General features: G+C 25.7%; 1 protein-coding gene across 1 annotated transcript; it reads left to right on the top strand.

The window, feature by feature from the left end:
• Positions 1-2,433: 2,433 nt before the first annotated feature.
• Positions 2,434-21,068, top strand: LOC145841138 (uncharacterized). Its single transcript, XM_082948513.1, has 10 exons — positions 2,434-2,540; positions 10,202-10,266; positions 12,144-12,360; positions 12,800-13,677; positions 13,853-13,963; positions 14,159-14,293; positions 14,863-14,960; positions 16,061-16,158; positions 17,014-17,146; positions 20,244-21,068. Exons 2-10 carry the CDS (start codon positions 10,218-10,220, stop codon positions 20,349-20,351), a joined length of 1,827 nt encoding a protein of 608 aa, XP_082804639.1. The 5' UTR covers positions 2,434-2,540; positions 10,202-10,217; the 3' UTR covers positions 20,352-21,068.

The raw sequence follows: 21,068 nt of genomic DNA, 5'->3' as shown, positions 1-21,068 counted from the left end.
CAAAAAAAAAATTGTTTATTTTTAATATCTATATATATTTTTTTAAACTTTTTGAGTATTCCTTTAGTCAAATTTTTTTAAATATTGCACGGAACATTGCCTGTAAGGTTGAGGTTTTTATCTCAAAAAACATAGGAGAATATAATTTTTTAGTGAAATAGTCTTTTTTTAATGTTTTAGTTTGCACCTCCCATAGGGAACCTATTGTTGCCTCCAACATAGACCTGCTATATCTCTAAAATTATCTTGAATTTTTTAAATCAGTAAATACTATCTTGTAGCTTAGTTAAAACTCTAGAAAATAAGAACAAATTATGAAAAAGGATTTAACACCCCTATCTGCTTTAATAGTTTTATTTTTTTTAGTACTTGAAAAACATAAGATGATTCAGGGCATTTTTTAAGTAAGTGCTTGCCAATTGAATAGCTATCAAGGGCTTTTAAAGCTATAAATCTCAAAATAGTTTTATTTTTTCTTGGCTTACACCAAGCATCTAACATTTTCAATCCATAAGGAGGGGGGAGTAAATTATTTCTTTAACAACTTGATCATATTTTATAGAGTTTTAACTAAGCTCAGGGTTGCCACACTCTCAGAAAATTTGAAGTTTTTTAAATTTCAGGAGAGTTCAGGATATTTTTTTTATAAAAAACTCATGATAGTTAAAGAACTTTTAAAAAGTCTAAAGTTTCAAGTTTTTATTAAAGCTTAAAACTGCTTTTTTGAGTTTTTCAAAAATGAAGGCTGATTCTGGACAGTTTAAGGCGGGGTTTTTCAAAGTGGGCCATGACACACAATCAGGGGGCTACGAGCAGAAAAGGGGTAAGAGGGGGGACCATGAGGTCATAATTTGAAATTTACACTATATATTCTCAATTGCAGATGAAGAGAAAAAAAAAAGTTTTTGATGTTTAACATCATAGTTTATGAGTAATCTTGTTGAAGGGGGCCATGGCTTTTTCAATTTTCTTAAAGGGGGCCATTTGCAAAAAAAGTTTGGGAAACCCTGGTTTAAGGTCACTTAGAACAGGTTTATTTACTTAAGTGTATCAACCATGTAAGCTACGACTTATTTCTTACACATTTTAAATATTTAAACTAGTTATTGAGATAAAACTGGTTGAAGTCAAAGAGTACAATAGGTTACTTAATGGTTAGAAAAAATCTCTTGTAAGTTAGTTGTAAAAAATAAAAGTTTTGTAAGCAAAAAAATGAAAATTGTCTTTTTATTTTGTTTAAGATAGAATATAGTCAAAACTTGACTATTTTTTACAAGAATTTGTCTAAAAATTTCCTGTATATGTAAGGTACTTATCTCAAAAAAACATAAGAGTAAATGACATAATCTCTTTTTGCCTTTTAAGCTTGTGCCTCCCATAACTAACCTATTTTACTCTCTGAATTTAACCTGCTATATTAGGAAAATTAGTTTGAATCTTAGAAAGAAACTTGTAGCTAAATCAAAACTTTTCGAATTTAACATGCTATATTTCGAAAGTTAGTTCAAATATTAGTAATAAACTTGTAGCTAAATCAAAACTCTAAAGACAAGATCAAATTTTAAAAAATAATTATTTACCCCCCTTATTGCTTTAGAGTTTTGATTTAGCTACAAGTTGTTCATATTAAAAAGGTATTAATTAGTAGAAGTTTTTGTCCTATAAGTTTTGATTCGGGTGGTAGAAGTTGATTAACTGTTTTATTATTTTTTTAATCAAAATTTATGATGTGCAATTGTATTAGATTTCATTTTTGTGGTTGATGCTGTTTAGCATCTATTTACCCCTATTGGGTGGCCAAACATTCAGGATAATTCAGAGAGTTTGGAACTTTTGAAAATTTCAAAATTCTTGAGTATAACTCAGGTTAGTTAATAATTTTTTTTAGACTCAGGCCACTTTTACTTTTTATAAAGACTCATAATAGTTTTAAGATTTCTGAAATCTCAGGCCATTTTTTTTTCTAGGTTTTAAGCAAAATTTAGTTAATTTAATTTTAATATTTTGACTTGAAATTTTTGAAGGTTTTTTATTCAAGGATTTAAAAAATTCAAGATGTTTTTTTTTAATACATAGAGTTGCAACCCTGTTATATTATTGTGTAATGTTTTAGCTTTTGTCTGAACCTGTTTTTTTTACAAGTTTATGTTAAGCTTATTTCTTGTTTGACTGAATGATTTAGTGGTAGAACTAACTCAATATAAAGTTCTGATAAACATTTTTATATACAGCTGGTTTAAAACGTTTTATTTATATTTATGCTTTATTTTTATTATTTAACAAGTAGAGGTTGATTAAACTGTTCTACAGACCTTATAACTTATGGTCTATTCTTTTTCGTTATATTGTTGGTTTATAAGTATGGTTCGACAACAATTTAAGTTACCACACTTTTAAATATAATAATTTAAATTTACTGTCAATTATATCTAATTTTTAAATATTCTTATCTGCTAATAAACTATTTAGGTGATAAATGGACGAATTTGTAATGCGAAATCTTGAGTAACAATACTTCACTTCTGAAAGCAAATCATCAGGTATTTGGTAACTTTATTATTGTTTTAAGACTAAATGGAAGTAAAATATTTTTGTAGTCTTATCCTTTATAATATTAAGTGTGCTACTATTTAATTTTTACTGTTTTTTAAAATTTAGTATAAATTATTGAATATTAGTGATCAAAGTTTGAGAGCTTCAAATATTTCATTTAGGAGACTCAAACTAAAAAGACCAAAAAAGGTCATTTTGCTAAAGATCTGTACCCTTCTACATACTGTAAGCAATCCTTTTTTAACTTTCTTAGCCTGATGTAATCTTTATAAATTTCTTAAGGAACTGAAAAGTTTGAAAAAAGAATTTGTGTTAACATTAACACTATATTTTTAATATTATAATTGTATTTTTTTGTACATTCTTCTGTTAAATGTATTTTATAAACTTTATTGAAGATTTAAGGTATATAGCTTAAAAAAGATCTATTTTTAGCAAAATCTAATGTTTCAAAGAAAAATCACCACTTGAAGATTAAAGTTTTTAGGCTAGTTTCAGAACTTTTTACAAGGGTTATGTTTTATAAGTTAATTAAAAATTTTATATTTAAAACAACTGACTTCATTTTGTTTATAAACTAGAATTCAATTAACACCCAATTTTTATTTAAATGATCAAAATATAGGATCTCCACATGGCTTAAATATAACTAATTATTTGTGAATTTTTTAATTTAACAAAAATTTAGTGATGATGAAAGTGAAATATGTTCTCTACATTTTATAATGAAAAATGAGTTAAATAAAAAAACTACATATGAAAAATAATAATAAAATATTTAAATCATTTAACAGTTGTCTTAAAACTCACACTTTTTAAGCTTTAATATAATAATCAATGTGAGTGTTTAAAAAAAATGCTTAACCCTTGAATTGATATATATGCTCATCAAATGTTCTTTATTTAAAATTATGGATATTGTTGTATTATGTCATTATAGTTTAGTTTATTTTGAAATTATTAATGGTTAAACATTTTAGGGGCAGCTCTTTTTGATTATGAATTTGTAAAGCTTCTAATGCTGATGTTTCTTTGGCCTTTATAGTTTTTTTTAATTTCAGGGTTGCCACATACTCAGACCAGCTCAAGCTAGTTTGAACTTTTTTTTAAACTCAGGCTAGATTTTATATTTTTCTTAACTTAAAGGCTAGTTTTAAGTGACAGAAAATCTTCTTATTTTTTAATATTTTGTTAGTAAGTTATTTTTTATTAATGTGGCTACTAAGAAACTAGTCTTGATTATTTTTTAGGTATTTTCTTGTACTATTTTTTTTTAATCTTAAACTCAAGTTAATTTAAACTCAGGCTAGTTTTTGATCACTCAGGCTGACATTTTTTGCTTCAAAAAGTGGCAACCCTTAAGTTGACATTTCTTTGGTAACAATTATAGACAGGGTGGCCACTAAACCTGGAATCCTGGATTTTGGGAAATTTTGAAAAAAAACCTGGAATGTAAAATAAACCTAAAAAAATTAAGATGTTAAGTAGTAAATTTGCTTTGACAGAATAAAATCCATTATAAAAATTTAAAAAAATGTCATCATTAAAGATTTTTTTATTGAAAATACATTAAATTTAGGTTAACACTATCTTTTTAATGTTGTTATAGTATTTAACACAGTTTTCATCATAAACTTAATTTTAAACTTAAAATAGACCCAAAAATGTGTACTTTTAAAAGTCTGAAAGAAATTTAGAAAACCTGTAAGAAAATTCTAAAAAACCAGTGGCCACCCTCTATAGAGCAAATACCTTTTACATAAATTTATAAAGTTTTTTAAGTTCTATGAGTCTGAAATCATGAAGTTTTAATTTATAAAGCTGTTTTATAAATTCTGAAGACCATTACAAAGCCATATTTAAACTTACTGTATAAAAATATAAAACAAACAGATTTTTAATTTTTTTATTACTTTAAAAGTAACCTGTATTTTGAAACACAAAAATAATATACTTTGTTGTACCAAACAAAAAAATTTTTTAAATATATTTGTATCAACATTGTAAAAGTACTAAAAATAGTTAATTTATTACTGATATAAAGTACATTACTTTTTGTTTATAGACTAATATGATTTTTGTTCATTCAAGTTTCCTGGTCACGGTAATTTTAACTATTGTGTTTAAATCAGGGTTTCCCAAAGTGGGCCAAATGACCTCCTTGGGGGCCATAACGAATACTCAGGGGACCACAAGTAGCAAAGGGGCTATGAAGTCATGATTTGAAACTTACACTAGATATTCTTGAGTTGCAGATGGATAGCAAAAAAAAGTCTTAGGTGTAGTTTTTTAGTAATCTTGTTGAAGGGGGCCATGGCTTTATTAATTTCTTTAAAGGGGGCTATTTGCAAAAACTTGGGTTTTTTGTAGTATTATTTATTGAATATTTACAGGGTTGCCACTTTACCTGGAAAAACCTGGAATTTGACAATTTAGGTAAAAAATACCTTGAAAAAACCTTGAATTTAAGAAATATTGTAAAAAACCTGAAATTTTGAACAAAAAACCTGAAATTTTTGAGAATTTTAACATGTTCAGTAGTAAAATTTCGGTTTGACCCAAAAAATTATCATATAGATAAAAAAATTTGTCATTACCAAAATTTTTTTACTTAAAAATCACATTCAAGTAGCTGTACATTATCTTTTCAATCTTATTTTACTATTTAACACAGTTTCTTACCTGAATTTAACTTTAAAATAAAAATAGACCCAAAAATGTGTACTTTTAAAAACCTGGAAAAATTTTGAAAAAACGAGTGGCAAGCCTGTATTTAACACCTTAACTTAACTTGGCTTTTTTTTGCTAAATCTTAAAAGATATAGTTCAAAAATAGAATAAAATATTAAGTTGTTTAGTTTTTGTTCCATAAACTTAATGTATAAAATATATTTACTACACAGTGTTTTAAAATATATTTACTACACAGTGTTTTATAGGGTTATCAAAAAACCTGAGTTTTGAACAAAGTTACTAAAAAACCTGGAAAAACCTGAACTTCAAACAATTGTTCAGCTAAAATGATAAAATCTTAAATATGTAAAAACTATCATATAAAATAATTTTTCTTTCCCATTTATAATTTTTTTTTAATAAAACACATTGAAAATAGTAAATTTTAGTATGTTTTTTTTTTTTTTTTCGCTACTTAAGACAGTTTTTTACTATCAACTAAACTTTATACTAATAATTGCAAAAAGTACTTTCAAAAACATAGAAAAAATTTAGTAAGTCTTGAAAAAAATTTGAAAAGATTTTTGTAACCCTGGTTTTAGTTAAGATTAAAAGTTAACAAAAATATATTTACAAAACTTAAATTTGTTTATAGAATGTAGGGGACTTTTTGTGAGTTCAATAAGCTCCTTATGAGGAAAGTTAACCAAAAATACAAACAGTTAATTTCCACCTTAAGTTTTTAGAATATCTCTTTATATTCACTAGTTTTTTCAAAACTTATTATAAATCAGGTACAAGATTTTCTTACGAAGTTACCTCTTAATTTTTTTTATAGCTTAAAAAATCAAAACAATTTTTTTGCTCAAACATAAAATTACCTGCTGTAAGAATATTTCATAAGTTTCTTACAAATTTCTATGGTCTTTATATAGTTGTTTTAATTAAAGTTTGAAGATGACAATATTATATTTACAACAAAGTTGTAGTTGTTGGGTTTGGTTACACTTGCGCAATGCAGGGTTGCCACTTCACCTGGAAAAACCTGGAATTTGACAATTTAGGCAAAAAAAAACCTGGAATTTTAGAACAAAAAACACAAATGAAAGCTGGAAAAACCTGGAATTTTGCTAATTTTCACAAGTTAAGTAATAAAATTTTGATTTGACTCAAAAAATCTATCATATAAATAAATGATTTTTGTCATCATCAAAAATCTTTTTTGTTAAAAAACATATTTAAAGTAGCTTTACAGTATCTTTTTTATGTTTTTTATACTATTTAACACAGTTTTTACCTTAAACTTAACTTTAAGCTAAAAATAAACCAAAAATGTGTACTTATAAAGACCTGGAAGAAATTTGGAAAAAAAGAGTGGCAACCCTGACAATATAATTTTCCTTAGTTGTTAATTTTCATATAAGCAAGTATATGGACTTTTTATTTAATCTATTTAAGCCCATAGGCTGGGTCCAACATTTTATTTATAACTAAGATTTTGATATCTAAAAGTTGTATAATTAAAATTTTGATAAATCAACTTGAACCTATCTAGCAAGAGTAATTGAATATGTTTAAGTTTAAACTTTTTAATAAAATATAAATGGTTTTAAATTTTTTGTTTGAAACCATTTGCATAATTTTTACATTTTACTTAGTTACTAATGGTAAGTAAAAATTTGCTTTGGGCATTTAATTGTTTAGTAAAAACTCATCAAAATATGAATACTTTAGTGTGATTTGTCTATTGTTGTAATTTAATGTTCATTTTTTCCTAGGTTGAAAACTAAGTTTGTTTGAAAGAATTGTATATTAAGATTTCAAGTAAATAATGTTTTATGTATTGTTTAAGTCCTATATTATACCTAAACGTGTGTAATTCTTTCTATTATTAATTTTATTTGATATTTGGTTTATATATATTTTATCACTTCAGTGGTGGCAAAATTTGATTAAGTTTCATTGATTATGAAAAAATAGTTGAAAATTTAAAACTATTAAAACTGCTTATTCAAGTTTATTGTTTCAAAAGTTTTGTTTTAAATAAATTATGTTTTAAAGTCTATTATGTGATAGAACTTTTTCATAGTTCTTCAATATTAGATAAATGCCATGTTAAAAGAAGTTCTCTTTTTAAGTTCTCTATAAACAAGTTTTATTAGTATATAGGTATAAAATTACTTTTAAAGTCATATAGTTTCTAAACTAATTAATCATATATTTTCGCTTTTAATTTATAAACTTGTAATAAATTATTTGTTTTTTATAAAATTTAATGGTGAACTAACTATGAAATTTTTAGTAAAACTTTATAACTTCCGATGAATTGAGTTTGTTTTAACTAGTATGACTCATCACCCATTTCAACATGATGTTTCATCAAATATTTAGTTTACTATATAAGTTTTTGAAAAATATGTTATGTAAGTTTTTTTAAATTATTTGAAATTATTTTTTAGTTCAAATAATATTATACAGTGTTTGTTCATTAGTATAAAATAACACCATTGAAATTTTTTTTTGTCTACGTTAATAAATAAAATTTATTGTGTATTTAATGTTTTTTAGAATGATTTTTGAAGAGTTTTAAAACAAAATTAATTCACACTAAATCATTATTTTTAAAAGAATTTTGTATACTTAACTTAATATCATACTTCTAGCTTTTTAGCTATTGTAAAGTTTGTTCAGTTAAAAAAAATACTGAAAGTATTAAACTTAAATATTTTATAATCAAAATTTTAAACTGATGAAAAAAGATCAATATAAAATTATGTAGTTTGAATGAACTTAAAAATTAATAAATTTTATAAGTATATTATTACATCAAAATGATACTGTTGGTGATGATTTAATACTTACAGTGTATTTTAAATTGTATTTGCTTTAAAAAAACCTGTATACAATTATTTACAATGTGACTTTTCTACTTTAAAAAGTAGTTATGAATTTGTGTGAAACTATTAGTATTAAGTTTAAATTATTTTTCCCAATCGATAGATAATTGTTTTTATGCTGTTAAACGTTTTTAATTTTGCATAGTCATTCAACAAGTTAATAAGTATTCAACAATAAAAGTTGTTTGAAATTTACTATATTGTTCAACAATATAATGTAACTTTTTATTAAAATTCTTATGGTTTTAATTTTTTGAAACTATTAGTATAAAGATTTAAATTATTTTTCTCAAATAATAGATAGTTGTTTTTAGTGCTGTTTTACGTATTAAATCTTGCTTAGTCATTTCACAAGTTAATAGATATCCAACAACAAAACTTGTTTGAAATTTATATATCGTACAACAATAGGATAGTAAACTGTCGGCTTTTCTCTATGCAACAATGAATCACTGATAATAACAATTTAAACAATCGAATTCAACCATGAACACACTAACGCATAGCGTGCAAAAATGTAGTTACTTTACAAAAAACTTTAGTGGTTGTTTGGTTAAGCGGCGCGGTACTTTTATTGCCAGTTTATGTAAACTGACTAAATTTCAACCAGTTGTTGCAATGTTTTGTAAAACTTTTTACTGGTTTTATGGTTTTGTTTTTACAGTAAACATTTGTTCTGTAATGACAAACTTTTGTTGCAATAAAGTGTTGTAAAGTTTTTTTTTCAGTCTCTAGTTATTATACTTTTGGTATTACTACATACACATAATAATTTTATTGTTGCAAGCTGTTTTTATTTTGAATGCTGACAAAATCTCAACTACTTGGTATAATATTTTCTAGTATTTTTACTGGTTTTTTCGTTTCCACATTAAACGCTTTAGTGACGAACTTACAACTACTTGTTGAAGTTTAATGTTAACAAGTTGTTTTTATCATTGTTATATAACGTTATAGCAATATATCAAGACTTGTTTTTCATTCTCTTTTTCTAAAGTTTTTAGAATAAACATAATGTTTTTACTTTCAGAATAAAAATCATTTCGATTGAGCTGCCATGTTTTTTGAACTATTTTTTTAATATAATTAAATAAGTTATTGTAAAACAAATTAGTGAATATTTCTTGTTGTTATGCTACATTCAAAATAACATTTTTTTTAATCAAGTTGCTATATATTGGTAGTTGGTACTTGAGCGTTTACTCAAAATGTAAGTTTCAGTAAATTAGGTAAACTATGCAGTGAATATTCCTAGTTGTTATGCATTTTTTACTAACTCACTCTAACAGGGTGGGTTGTTTACATAAAGTTTTCTTTTTGTTTGCCTAAGCAGCATTCATTGTTAAACTGCTCTTTTTTGTGAAACGTTTCAACATTTTGCAAAGCTTTTCAACTTGTTGTAAAAGGTTTTACTTTATTGTTGTGATAAAACACTTTAAACCTGTCAAATATTTTGAAGTTTTTAAGCTGTCTTAGTGTTTTATTGTGGTAATAAAGTATTGGAAAAGTGTCAAGTTATGCTTTATTTGTTATGTAGTTTTTGTTTTATTGGTTAATGTTTTTTTATTTTGTTGATATAATTTAGTTATGCAAACATATCAAATGTTATATTTCTACATTGTAAACTAGTACTTTAAAAGTGCTATTTTTTACATAAGTACTATGTTATGTAATGTAGTGTAAACTTTTGGTTTACTTAAATATTTAAGCTTATGGTATTGTGGTAATATTTTAGATACAATATACTAAATTTAAAAGCGTTTTTCATGCTAAGAATCTGAAATTTGTCAGGAACAGTTTAAGTTACATACAATAATCAAAGGTGTTTATTTAAGTTGTTATACGCAAACAGTATAAAACTTAAATTTTATTACAGATTTGTTTTATTGTAATTTGTTCAATTTATAAAAGTTTCTGATTATCATGTACAAATTTGTTCTTTATTAAAGTCTTAAAATTACTAGTGATTATTTTAAACCTAAGTTAGTATTCAGAAATTTACAGCCTAAAAGTTTGAAAATACTGTTATTTGTTTAATTTAAAGTAAATTGTTTATATAAAATTAAACTTTTCTGCAGATGCTAAATTAGAACAATGAATTTGAGAACAAACTCAGAACCATCAAGTTCTAAATCTATTCCAAGTTGGTTTATTTAAAAGATTATATAAACTATTCAAATGTTTATTTAAGCAAATCATTCTGTTATTAAAAATTCAAACTAGCTTAAGTTAAGATAAAAAGTACATATCCGTTCATGTTAATAACTCCTATTAGCTTAATAAAAGTAAGTTGATTTGAAATGTGGTTGTTTGAAAATTGATATACGAATTTTTTAATAATTTCTATTCGGTTTATAAAGGTTGTGTTAATTTAAAGTGAGTTTATTTAAACTCGTTTTAAAAAGTACTTTAATTGTTACTTTTAAAATTTTCGTCAACTAAAACAATACAAATATTTCAACATAAATTGAAATGATACTACTATTTCCATCTGAAACCATATAGAGCTTAAATTTTACATCTATTGAAATAGTGCAAATATTTCAAGCAAACACAACTTATGTATAATCCGAGTTCATTCAAGCATCATGCTACCACTAACCCACAAAAACTTTACTTTTTAGGTTTTTATTTTAAAAGCTTATAACATCAGCGGTTAGAGCTAAATTGTACACTTGTAGTTACTTAAGTATGGTGAAATTAAATCTTTATTTTTCTTAAAATCTGATAACTACATAGTTATTACTGTTATGTAAAAAGTAACCTTCTTTTCTTGTTTACTTGTTTTTTACTTTTTGAAAATAATATTTAGCTTAGTTTGATTTAGTAGAAAAATATAATGTTTTGAATGAACCACATTTAAGTGTCTCCTATTATAGTGGTTATATTGTTATAACTATAGGTTTTAATTTGAAGTTTTTTTAATTAGAGATTTCAAAATTCGTTTTTATATTTGAAGTTTATACTTTTTTATACTTAATATGTTACTAAGTTATTAATTCTGTACACAAAATTATATAAAACTGAAATAGGAAGTTGATGTGCATCGACTGTTAAATATACCTTATACATTAAATTTAAAATAAAATTAACAGTTTTTCAAGCATAAAAACATGAAACATTATTAACTTTAAAAATATAAAAACATAAGTAACTTCATTATATATATTTTTTTAGTTCAAACTCCTTTACACAGGTTATTACAACAATCTAAATAATAGAAAATTACAATTTTAATAAAACACATCATAGCATAAATAAACAAATTGATGTTTAGATGTTTTTAGTTGTAAGAACTTAAGTTCAAGTTTACACACTTAGACACATTCTTAACTGGAAATAGAGTTAAGTGGAAATAAAATTTTAAAATAATAAAGATCATCATTGAAACAACAAAACTTTCAAACACAATTTTCAAACGTACAGAAACATTTCTAAGTTGAGTATTTACTTACATTAAAGTTAAACTATAATTTTTACTAAAGTATTTAATAACATTTGATGATTTTTTTATATACCTTTTCACAAGGAGTATTGCGTGATATCAAGTTGAAAATTTTTTGTAAAAATTGACTCATGTAACATCTTACTATATTCCATAAAATCATTATCAATTGTTACAATGTAGATACATTCCAAAATGTTTTATTCATAGAGTGATAGTAAGTTCAAATTTAATACATAGTTAATGAAACATAGTTAAAGAAATAAAAAAGGTTTTAAACATATTATTTCAACACAGATACTATAATATAATATATTAGATATAATATTTTTATTTGTGTTTACAATTTAGATATATTCCAAAATGTTTCATTGATAGATTGATAAAAAAATTAATCTTAAAGTGAATAATACAAAAAACTAAACATATTTTTTCTGATCACAGATATAATATTTTCTGATTTAAACATATTATCATTTCAACACAGAGATTTCAACACCCATTGATAGAGTGATAAGAGAAATTATCTTAAAGTAAATAATACAAAAAACTAAACATATTTTCTTTGATCACAGATGCGTTCCCACGGGGACCACTGAGCGACGCAACGCAGAGTTTTGCCAATCAGGCAGACAGCCTGTTCACATCACTGAGAAGCTTGATCGACAGCCAGAACGACAGAACCAACCAATTGGAAGCCACCATTCACAACCTGTTGAAGCAGGTGGATGACCTGAACAACAAGAACATTCTGCTCAACCTGAAGAACCAACAGTTGGAAGATGATAACAAGTTTGTTTTTTGCACTTATACTATATAAAAATTGATGACATAATAGTAAATACTGTACATATTTGAATTTTATCAACACTTTATTGTTAAGATATGGATAAGAATAACTGTATGTTTTTATTTAAACATACAGTTATTGTCAAGTGCTAAATCTTTTTTCGTGATTTTTAATAGAACTTTAAATGCAGATACTTGGTTTTTATAGAAATAATAAATTGTTTTGTTAAATTAATCATAACAGCCATATGTATACTTTGATGATTATAAACTCAGTTTAGAATTAGTGTGACTGGAATTTTGTAGTAATTCTTAATATGTAATGTGATAAAAACTGTTGAGTGTATGTAATATTAAAAACAGTAAGTTTTTTAAAGTTCAAATTGAAGGTTTAATAAACACAGTAAAAAATTGTATATAACTAATAACATATTATCATCAGGGAACTATCAAAAAGTGTGCTGCAAAATTGTGAGTTTGAAGATCAACAACAGAACATTCAGCAACAAATCATACCACAACAAACTGAACAAGCTTCTAATGTTCAACAGAACAGCTCAAATATTAAGCCGAATAGCACAAACATGAATATTGTACTACCAAATAGTACAAATGTAAACAATGTACCAAATAGTACAAACATGAATAATGTTCTACCAAATAGTACAAACATGAACAATGTTCTACCAAATAAACCACAAAGTATGAAGCCTTTACCACAAGGTCTGAATTCTGTCAGCCAGTTTTCCAATGCTTCAAAACCAGCTGTGTCGACTCAACCACCCAGCTACAACTTGCAAAACCAACAGAAACCGGTAAACAAGCAAGCAAATTTGAATCAAATTGCAAACAAAATACAAGCTAACAACAGAAAAGCCAAAGCCAACTTGAACTATTCACCTCAACAACAACAACCACTGATGCAGAACAAACCAATGGTGCAGAACGGCTTGTCAAAGAACCCCATGTTTGGCAGCATGCCCTCACAACCAAACTTGCCCTCACAACCAGATTTCATTCTGCCCCCTCAAATAGTCAACCCGCCAACGCAGTTCTCACAATTGAGACAGAAGCTGATTCAGAAGCACAAGAATAATTACGTACCACCGCACATACTCAATCACCAGGTGAATAGCAACCAGCAGCTCAAGAAGAAGTTTGTGCAGAAGAAAGACCAGCAGAAGAGTGATGGGAAGCAAAACAGCGAAACAAATGGCTCAAATAGCAGTTTGAATGGCAATTCGACCAATAAGAGTCAGCAAGGGGTGCCGCCAAGCAATGACATCATCATGTTCAGTGATTTGGAGAACAATACTGAAAGTTTGTTGATTTAAACATAAATTTTGCAATAATATTAATAAGTTAAACATTAGTATCTATAATACTTTGAGAAAGATATATTCTTAACCAAAAAATAAAGCTCAGATAACTTTTGTTGTTAAATAACACTTTTTAATTCTTTTTACTCAATTAAACAATTTATTTCTTTTTGCAGGTATAAATATATCAAGTGATGAGGACTCGGCATTGGACCTTCAAATGCCAAAAGCAAGTAATACAGGCAGTCAAGAAGTTGACAACAGCTTGGTACGAAATAACACAAACGGTAAGAATGGTTTTATTAGTTGAACACTAAATTTTTGAAAATATTTTTAATCGCAAAATGCTTATGCATAATCAAGTTGAGTTTTAATTTTTTAATAAATTCTCGCAGTTTTACATCATGAAATAAGTAAAATATATATGAGCAGCTTTAAATTCAATAAAACAAATAATACCTTAAATGAATGCATTTTTAAAGGTGATGTGACCAAAAACTTAGATGTAAGTTTGAAGAATATTTGTGACATGAAAAAAATAGGAGACATTTTCCACCTGAGTTTTCCTCCGGTTGAAAGAATCGAATCTGAACACATCAATATCGAAAGAAATCAGGGTTTGTACTGAATTGATTTGAAGTTTTTAGAAGTTTTTAATGTTTTGTCATGTCTGAAAATATAGTTATGGTGAATAGTTTATATTTTATGGTGAAGAAAATTTAATTTGAAATCCAAGCCCTTTATATTTTTATAAAAATTAAATGTCTATAATTTATTTCAAAATGTGCAAGTATGAAAAAATATTAAGAGTTAAAAACGACATTTATTATAATTAAATCAAAGAGATAGCTTTTGAATAAACTTACAATTTTACCAAAAATGTAGAGTACCCAAATATTCGAAAAATTAATACTTCACATTTATAGAAATTGTTAATTTAAGTTCTAAAAATTTTTTAACTTAACATGTATGTTTAAAACGAATGTTTGTTCAACATAAGTAAGTAAAGTACATAAAACTTGTAAACATGTATGTATAACAAATAACTCATAAACATCAGTTGTAAAGAAGATATTTGAATGTCATTTTTGAAACATATAAAGTAACAAGTATGAATAGTTAATGAAAGTTTAAGTATTTATGAATATATTTGTAGCTAGATACTTAACCTTATTCACTTAAACAGCAATTGTAAAGAAGAAATTCGAATGTCACATTTGCAAGAGAAAATATTCGTCAAGAGCTGGTCTGAGGACCCATATGAACGTTCATGATGAAAATAAAGTTTGTTTGTTTATTACATTTTAATTTGATTGTTATATAAATGTACACCATGAAAATAAAGTTTGTTTGTTTATTTATTATATATTAAAACTATATTGGTTAAAATCTCATATGAACGTAGATGATTAAAATAAAAATTGTTTATTTATTTTATTTAAACACTATATTGGTCTTAGAACTCATAAGAGCGTACATGGTGAGAGTAAAGTTTTCTTGGTTATTTATTATATTATAATAACATATTGGTTATTAAAATGTACATAGAGAGACCAAAGTAACTAATTTCAAATAAGTTAAAGGGTAACAGACTTTTTATTTTGAAACATCAAATTTTGTTACAAATTTTATATTGATTTAAATTATTTAGTGAAATTTATATATTGTATTCAATAAGTTTAAGATATATTTGTTTTGTTTATTTAGAGCAGGTTTCCTAAACTGGGCCGAGGGGTCTTGAGCACTTAAGGGGTCAAAGGGGGGCTATGAGAACTTGGAAACACTAGATATTCTGGAGTTGATGATGAAGAGCAAAAAAAGTTCTTAGGTGGTTTTAATGGTGGTTTTTGTAGTCCCTTTGGGGGCCATAAGGTCATAATTTAAAACTTCCACTATATATTCTGGAGTTGATGATGAATAGCTAAAAAAAGGGTCTTGGTGGGTTTCAATAGTAGTTTTGAAACTTGCTTTAAATATTATGGAAAATTTTGAAATTTTAGGGGGGCACAAGGTTATAATTTGAAACTTACACTATTTATCATGGATTGGATAATGAGGAGCAAAAAAAAAGATCTTATGCGGTTTTAATGGTGGTTTTTTGAGAAATCTTGTTGGAGGGGTCCAAAGTTTTTTTTAAATTCTTTAAAGGGGGCATTTTGAAAAAAGGTTTGGGAAACCCTGATTTAGAGAGACTGAATTGTTAGTTTTAAACTATGTGAATAAAGTATATGCCAAAAATAGTTAAAAGTTTTGTATATTAAAGAAAAAAAGTTTTGTAGATTAACAAAGTTTTATACAAACAAAACAAAAAGATTTCATGAACTTTCTGTTATTATATAATCATAATTTTAATTCCAACTAGTAACAAAATCAAACTATTTCAGGCATACAAATGCAGGGTTTGCTTCAAGAATTTCCAATCGAAAGCAACTTTAGACGAGCATTACAGAATTCATTCTGGTGAAAAACCCTTTCAATGCAGGTATTTAGTTTAAAAAAATATTTGCATTACTCTCATATTTGCTTAACAAGTTGTAATAAACAATGAACTTCACCGCACGATCAATAACAACAGCATCCGAGACATCCTATTTTCCGAGACACCGGTTTCGTCCTAATTAGAACTCATCAGGCAGAAATAGTTGTTGTTGATCGTGCGGTGAACTTCATTGTTTATTATCGATGGCATAAAACATATCAACTTTGTTGATGATGGCCGAAATGAATACTGGTTAAAGTTGTAATAAATAAATTCAATAGCTTTTAAAATTGAGTTATGTATTGGTGTTTTGAAAAATAATTTTTTTATGAAGAATAGATTATGAAATAAATGTTTAAAACTTCTTTTACTGTTATTTGCTCATGAAAAATAATAAAACAAATAAAGTAAAAAATAACAGGATCACTAAAAAACCTGGAATTTGACAAATTAGGCTAAAAAAACCTGGAATTTGACAAATTTTGAAAAAAATTGGAGTTTTAAACAATTTTTACATATTAAATAGTAAATTTTGCTTTGACACAAAAAATCTATCAAATAGATAAACTTTTTTGTCATCATTAATTTTTTTTTACATATTTAAAGTAGCTTTACAGTATCTTTTCAACGTCGTTATACTATTTAACACAGTTTCTTGCCTTAAACTTAACTTTAAACTAAAAATAGACCCAAAAATGTGTACTTTTAAAACCTTGAAGAAATTTTGAAACCCTGGAAAAAAATTGCCAAAAACCAGTGGCAACCCTGATATTTGCCTTTTGCTCATTTATGTAAACAGGTTTCAAACTTACATACGTGCAACCTCGTCAAATTTTATAAATTTTGATCTTTCAACAGAATATGCAATAAGAGGTTCAGTCAGCGACCTAACATGAGGGCACATGAGTTGACTCATTCAATTCACAAGCAGTTCAAATGCTCACTATGCAGCAAATTGTTCTGCAACAAGAAACAACTGCAAAGACACATGGTTGGTTTTAAATATTATTATTACTTGTATTTAATTCAAGTTGTTCTGCAACAAGAAACAACTGCAAAGACATATGGTTTGTTTTAAATATTATTATTACTTGTATTTAATTAAGGTTGTTCTGCAATAAGAAACAACTTCAGAGACATATGCTTAGTTTTAAATATTATTATTACTTGTATTTAATTAAAGTTGTTCTGCAACAAGAAGCAACTATAGAGGCACATGGTTAGTTTTAAATATTATTATTACTTGTATTTAATTAAAGTTGTTCTGTAACAAGAAACAATTACAGAGACATATGGTTTGTTTTAAATATTATTATTACTTGTATTTAATTAAAGTTGTTCTGTAACAAGAAGCAACTATAGAGGCATATGGTTAGTTTTAAATATTATTACTTGTATTTAATTCAAGTTGTTCTGTAACAAGAAACAACTGCAGAGGCATTTGGTTTGTTTTAAATATTATTATTACTTGTATTTAATTAAGGTTGTTCTGCAATAAGAAACAACTGCAGAGACATATGCTTAGTTTTAAATATTATTATTAATTTTATTTAATTCAAGATGTTCTGTAACAAGAAACAACTGCAGAGACATATGGTTAGTTTTAAATGTTATTATTATTTGTATTTAATTAAAGTTGTTCTGCAATAAGAAACAACTACAGAAACATATGGTTAGATTTAAATATTATTATTACTTGTATTTAATTAAAGTTGTTCTGCAATAAGAAACAACTACAGAAACATATGGTTAGATTTAAATATTATTGTTACTTGTATTTAATTAAAGTTGTTCTGCAATAAGAAACAACTGCAGAGACATATGGTTAGTTTTAAATATTATTATTACTTGTATTTAATTAAAGTTGTTCTGCAATAAGAAACAACTACAGAAACATATGGTTAGATTTAAATATTATTATTACTTGTATTTAATTAAAGTTGTTCTGCAATAAGAAACAACTACAGAAACATATGGTTAGATTTAAATATTATTATTACTTGTATTTAATTAAAGTTGTTCTGTAACAAGAAACAACTTCAGAGACATATGGTTAATTTTAAATATTATTATTACTTGTATTTAATTAAAGTTGTTCTGTAATAAGAAACAACTATAGATGCGTATGGTTAATTTTAAATATTATTATTACTTGTATTTAATTAAAGTTGTTCTCTAACAAGAAACAAGTACATAGACACATGGTTAGTTTTAAATATTATTATTACTTGTATTTAATTCAAGTTGTTCTGTAACAAGAAGCAACTTCAGAGACATATGGTTAGATTTAAATATTATTATTACTTGTATTTAATTAAAGTTGTTCTGCAATAAGAAACAACTACAGAAACATATGGTTAGTTTTAAATATTATTGTTACTTGTTTTTAATTAAAGTTGTTCTGCAATAAGAAACAACTACAGAGACACATGGTTAGATTTAAATATTATTATTACTAGTATTTAATTAAAGTTGTTCTGTAACAAGAAACAACTACAAAGACATATGGTTTGTAATTGTTTTAAATATTATTATTACTTGTATTTAATTAAAGTTGTTTTGCAATAAAAAACAACTTCAGAGACATATGGTTGGTTTTAAATATTATTATTACTTGTATTTAATTAAAGTTGTTCTGTAATAAGAAACAACTGCAGAAACATATGGTTAGATTTAAATATTATTATTACTTGTATTTAATTAAAGTTGTTCTGTAACAAGAAACAACTACAGAGACATATGGTTTGTTTTAAATATTATTATTACTTGTATTTAATTAAAGTTGTTCTGCAATAAGAAACAACTACAGAAACATATGGTTAGTTTTAAATATTATTGTTACTTGTATTTAATTAAAGTTGTTCTGCAATAAGAAACAACTACAGAGACACATGGTTAGATTTAAATATTATTATTACTAGTATTTAATTAAAGTTGTTCTGTAACAAGAAACAACTACAAAGACATATGGTTTGTAATTGTTTTAAATATTATTATTACTTGTATTTAATTAAAGTTGTTTTGCAATAAAAAACAACTTCAGAGACATATGGTTGGTTTTAAATATTATTATTACTTGTATTTAATTAAAGTTGTTCTGTAATAAGAAACAACTGCAGAGACATATGGTTAATTTTAAATATTATTATTACTTGTATTTAATTCAAGTTGTTCTGCAACAAGAAACAACTGCAGAGACATATGGTTAATTTTAAATATTATTATTACTTGTATTTAACTAAAGTTGTTCTGTAACAAGAAACAACTTCAAAGACATATGGTTAGTTTTAAATATTATTATTACTATTATTTAATTAAAGTTGTTCTGTAACAAGAAACAACTGCAGAGACACATGGTTAATTTTAAATATTATTATTACTTGTATTTAATTAAAGTTGTTCTGTAATAAGAAACAGCTTCAGAGGCATGTGTTTAGTTTTAAATATTATTATTACTTGTATTTAATTCAAGTTGTTCTGTAACAAGAAACAACTGCAGAGACATATGGTTGGTTTTATTGAATGTAATTAAAAACTTCTCTGTAACAACCTTGTTTAAGACAATTAATTGCAAACTCATAACAAGTCTTTCTTATAAAATTTGCTAATATATATGTACTTTAATATTTTTTCGAGAGTTGGTGTTTTTTACTCGGGCTATAAAGTTTGTTTTCATATAAGTTTTTGGGATAAACGGTTTATAATAGTTGGGTTTATTTTTTTACTTGTTTTTCACAATTTTTGTTCTATGAGTGGAGTTCTCATTAACCTCCTAAGAAATATTATTCCGATCTAAACAAAACTATATGCTTGAAAAGCTCATTTTGTTAATTTTCACCTCTAATTAGTTACCACGAGTGTTTTTTAGTCCTAATTATTATCAAGTGTTCAATTTTGATTAAACTACCACAGGTGTCTGTTAGTTATTTCCAATTCTAATTAATTAGCATCTTTTATTTTTAGTTCTGATCTTTATCACAAGTGCTTTTTTTAACTTTAATTATTCACCACACCTATTTTTTTTTACTGTGATAAATTACCACTGATATATTTTATTAGTTATTTTCAATCTTAATTTTTTATCACAGGTTTTCCACGGAGAGAGGAAACACGAATGTACATTGTGTGGCAAGAAATTCCACACAACCACCAATCTGAGACTTCATCAGCAGAGAACCCATTTCAGTCTAGATTAGTTCGAAACTTCTAACAAAACTTTGATCCTTCCCATCAACAGATATCCCATTTCAGTCTAGATTAATTCGAAACTTTTAAACAAAACCTTACTAACAGAGAACCCGTCTAAGTCTGGATTAATTAAAACATTTTTTTCCAAACTTCATTGAGAACACATTCTCATGATAATCTTAGTTGGACCCAATCAGTTTATTTACTACCCTTGTACATCTGTCAGAAGTTTAGAAACCCTCTGAAAAACATAACCATTTGTTTTATCTTATGGTCATTTTTGTCTGATTCATTCAGTCTGGATTAATGAAAAAATTTCCTTAATCCTCTAACCTTAAATCACAACACATTTTAATGATAGTCTTAGTTCAATAATCCACTTAATTTACAGTAACTCTACCCATGTTTATCTATCAATAGTTTAGAAAACCTCTAAAAACAAAACCGTTTGTTTTATTTTATGGTCTATCTTATACTAGCTGATCCTTTTATACTGAAAAGTGGTTTTTCAGTATTTTGGATTGTTAAGGTAAGAGCATTCGGAATAAATTGTGCTCCTACTAAATCAGTTTTGAAACAGGCCTGGTTTTGATTTGTCTTCTTCTTTAAACAAGGAATCATGTATCTCTGGTTAGCTCTTTTGAAATTGAATACAAATTTAAGGCGTTTCTAACTAGATTATAATTGATTATCATTCAAAACTTGACTCTTTTTCTCTTGAAAAT

The sequence above is a fragment of the Thalia democratica genome, chromosome 1 (genome assembly GCF_965202585.1).
Source record: "Thalia democratica chromosome 1, ktThaDemo2.hap1.1, whole genome shotgun sequence".
Classification (NCBI taxonomy): domain Eukaryota; kingdom Metazoa; phylum Chordata; class Thaliacea; order Salpida; family Salpidae; genus Thalia; species Thalia democratica.
Note: the sequence above shows the minus strand (reverse complement) of the source record. Positions and strands in the feature narration are given on the sequence as shown.

Coding starts and splice junctions, on each gene's coding strand:
- LOC145841138 (XM_082948513.1), top strand. CDS start 10,218: ATGAATTTGAGAACAAACTCAGAACCATCAAGTTCTAAATCTATTCCA. Junction 14,294..14,862: donor CAATATCGAAAGAAATCAGG/GTTTGTACTGAA, acceptor TCACTTAAACAG/CAATTGTAAAGAAGAAATTC. Junction 16,159..17,013: donor GAAAAACCCTTTCAATGCAG/GTATTTAGTTTA, acceptor ATCTTTCAACAG/AATATGCAATAAGAGGTTCA.